The sequence below is a fragment of the Cebidichthys violaceus genome, unplaced genomic scaffold (genome assembly GCF_023349555.1).
Source record: "Cebidichthys violaceus isolate CVI_PGR_0920_01 unplaced genomic scaffold, fCebVio1.0.p SCAF_4, whole genome shotgun sequence".
In the NCBI taxonomy this organism is placed as follows: domain Eukaryota; kingdom Metazoa; phylum Chordata; class Actinopteri; order Perciformes; family Stichaeidae; genus Cebidichthys; species Cebidichthys violaceus.
The window spans coordinates 263,736-267,500 of NW_027176594.1; the positions used below are offsets into that span (position 1 = coordinate 263,736).

Below are 3,765 nucleotides of genomic sequence, written 5' to 3' on the forward strand. Positions count from 1 at the left end.
AGAAGAAGAAGAAGTCTACGGGGAGAGAAGTGCTGAGAGGGTTCCAGTTGATGTCGCTGCTCCTGGGCCGCAGGGTTCCGCTGTCATTCGTAAAACAGACTCACTACCTGCTGTCCACCATCATCACTGTCGAGGCCCGTTTTTGCTTTAATAAAACTCAGAGCGGTAACTGGAGTTATAACACACAACAACCGTCTTCGTTATTAGCGCAACTGGCCCAAAAAAGACAGGAACCATGCCCGAAAGGAGGCCCTTCGTTCGGTTACCAACTGACGTTTACCCCGTCAACTACGGCTTGTGTCTGAAGCCCGACCTCATCGACTTCACCTTCGAAGGCAAGCTGGAGGCTCTCGTGGAGGTAACGGTCACGTTGAAACCTGAGCGTTTGTAGCGTCATACTTGGATGGATTATTTGTCTAGTCTGTGCATGGCGGAGGGATCTTGTTATGTAATCTGACCACAGCTAACGTTACCAGTAGCTAGCTAATTTAAACCACTAGCTCATCAAGTAGCAACCTAGCTGACCTGTGTTGGCGTTAACGTTAACGGTTAGCTGACGGTTGGTAATCTAGCCAACCGTTTCACGACGGGGGGTCTCGCACTGGTTGAAGGAAAATAAATTTGTATGGATATGTCTGTGACTAGCCAGAAGCTATTTGCTAGCTAGCTAGCACAACAGTAGCAACCTAGCTGACCTGTGTTGGCGCGTTTAGCTAACGTTAATGGTTAGCTAGCTATTGGTAACTTAGTCAACCGTTTCACCAAGCTGGCTGATGGAGACCAACGAATGGAAAACATAATTACAATGTATGGCTATGTCTGTGACTAGCCAAAAAGCTAATTGAAGCTAGCCAGCTAGCTAGCACAACAGTCCCGTAGACAGCAGCAGACTTGCACTCTCATGTTAGCTTTAGCCATTAGTACCGTGGACATTAGCTTGCTAACAGGCGCTTAACGTTAATGTGTTTCAAGAGCTTTTGTTTGTTGTATGCCAGCAACTTTAACCCCTTTAGTACAACCAATGCATTGCTATAAATCACGATCAATTAATCAGTTTTAAGGTCACTGAGGTTGTCAACTAGCCAACTAGCTGCTAAGCTATAAGCTCACTAATGTTTATGCTAAATCATGGCAACATGTTGCCTCACTTACAGTGGTAGAAGAAGTATTCAGATACTTTACTGAAGTAAAAGTACTATTTTAATGCCGCACTATGAGAATATTTCACTTAAACTTGCGTAACCAAAAATACACAAGTATTAGTAAATTAGGAAAGTGAAAGTATTCATTTAGCAGTAAAACGTCCCCAGTCAGTGTTATACTATTACATATATATGATGTTTTTTAATTCATATTACTGCTGCAGTAATGTGTGTTACAGTTTTACGTCTAGATGTTTGAGGTTGTTGCTGATTTAAACTCTTTCATATCCTGTTGGGTAGTTTAATATGCAGTAATGCATCATTCTACAATAACATGTTTGTAATGTCAAGTATTGGTCAACCTTTCATGATCTCAAAAAACAGCCTTGTGCATTTATAATCTGATGTAAAAATAGATTATTTAGCATAATAAGTGGGGGGATTTTGTCAGCACACAAAGGAACACTTCATCTTTCAGTTTAACATTTAAAATCAACATATCTGGAGACACATGTTGTTGTTTTTAAATAAAAAAAAATGCTTTTACTGAACTGGAAGGATATGAAACATTGTAATCTGAAAAGTAACTAAACCTGTCAGATAATTCTAATGGAGTAAAAAGTCATATCTTTTTCTCTGAGATGTGTTAAGAGTAGAAGTTAAAGGTTGCTCCAAATTGAAAATACTCAGGTAAAGTACAAGTACTCCAAATTAGTACTTAAGTACAGCACTCTAGTAAACGCACTAAGCTGTCCCGACGGTGGAAAAACGACATGTCGGTGAATTTCTGCGCGATGGAGAGTCTTCAGAGCAGCTCTAGTTAACGTTAACCTGTACTCTTTAAACAGTCGGTCTGCGAAATGTGAGGAATGCTCGCTGCGTTCTCTAATGCCGGTTAGCTTTCAGTTGACTTAAGGTGATAGGCTGGTGAATCAGTTTGGTTCCCTGAGGCTTATCTCAACAGTCGCTGTAGCTACTATGTAACTAACGCATAAAACTAACGCTGCAGCTTATTGCCAACGTAATTTCTGAGGTGAATTTTTGTGCCTCTAGTGTGTAAGTACACCTGTCAGCTGTGTCGTGGTAAACACTCACTCAACACGCATATTGCGTTCTGAATGTGCATCGCTGCTATTAGGCTTTTTATTTGTGTATACGACACCCTTCACTACTGGGATATAAACTGCTTCTCTATCAAGAGCAGATCATGTTATGAGTAGTAAATTTAACAATGATAAGATAACACTAACTCCAAGGAGCATGAGTCAGACAGTAACGTGTTGCATGACCCGCAGTCGAAAACTCATAGAAATCAAGTTTACAAAAGTCACAAAACAAAGACAAGTCGGCTGGATCCTCACATCTGACATGTTTCCTCAAAGAAGCACTTTTACGATTACTTATCAAAGAGGTTGATGATTATCTTTCTGTCAATCAATTTATTGTTGCAGCACTAAGCCATTGAAAGTTGGCACTGTATGTTTTTGAGAAGTTTGTCTTCTTTTGTTTGGTGTCTTCTTGGCACCAGGACAGAAAGGACACCTAGCACAAGGAATGCAGATGGGACATCATGTGCTTATTACTCTTTAGCATGCGCTCTCTATTAAAGCGGGACATATTGAGACGGATTTCCACCAGCCCCACTGATGGAACATCCAGTCAAGATTTGAATGTATTCAAACATCACGTCATGGAGGAAATGCAAATCCTTATTTCAGCAGCTCTTAGAGTTGAGTCCTCCCTGAGCGTTTACTTCACTCCTGTGCTAAGAGGTGAACATTCTTCACCGGTTCTGGTTTAGTAACACCCTTTTTTTTTTTCTTTCCCTGTGGTTTGTACAAAGCCTGGGTGAAACACAATGGGCCGGAAGAAAACCAAAAGCAACGTGGCGCTTTGCCATTTTGCCTGGCGTGTTTCGTAATCACGGCCTCTCTGCTGCTGCTGTCGCCTTCGCAAGCATATCAAACGGCAGCGCCGTCCAGCCGGCAGCGGCGCAACCCGTGACTGTCGCTATTTAACAACCCCTTTCTGAAAACCGCGTGGCTTCAAAGTGTGTTTCGCCCTCAATAAATTGTTCAGTCACATCCACGGTTCTCCACATCGCGAGGCTGTCTTCCTGTCTTCCTGTCTTTTGTTTTCATCACTTCATTTCTTTTCTCACACCCCAACTGGTTCTTTATCTGTGCCCAGTTTGCCGTTCAACCTCCTGTGTTTTACATTCATTCCCGTCTCAGCTATCCGACGTTCCGTCTGCACGTACCGTCACAGATGCTTTAAATGCTCCGGTGGTGGTTTTTATTGGAGCTTTACGCTTCATTCAAGCTTCACCTTTCTCAGACATGTTGGGGATTTGAAGTTATGGCACTGCGGAGATTACGGAGGATAAATTATGCTGTTTTATATCAATATTTACAGGTTACACAAGCCACAAATCAGATTGTGATGAACTGTGCTGACATCGACATCATCACGGCGTCCTTCGTACCGCAGGGAGGAGAAGGTGAGGGTCAGACTCCGCTTTTTACGCTCTTTTGTTCTTTATTGAAATGTAGTTTGTAGGTATTTTACACCTGATTTTTAACTTCCTGAACTCATGCTCATGGTCTCGTGTCTTTTTCTTCCT

The 3,765-nt window shown here is 42.1% G+C and overlaps 1 protein-coding gene across 1 annotated transcript in view; it reads left to right on the forward strand.

Annotated features, from left to right (window-relative positions):
- Positions 1–13: 13 nt before the first annotated feature.
- npepps (aminopeptidase puromycin sensitive) overlaps positions 14–3,765 on the forward strand; it is a 19,004-nt gene continuing 15,252 nt past the window's right edge. The window contains exons 1-2 of the mRNA XM_068727516.1: positions 14–358; positions 3,558–3,642. Coding sequence (XP_068583617.1) covers positions 236–358; positions 3,558–3,642 — 208 coding nt within the window. The 5' untranslated portion in view covers positions 14–235. The remainder of the gene's footprint in view (positions 359–3,557; positions 3,643–3,765) is intronic.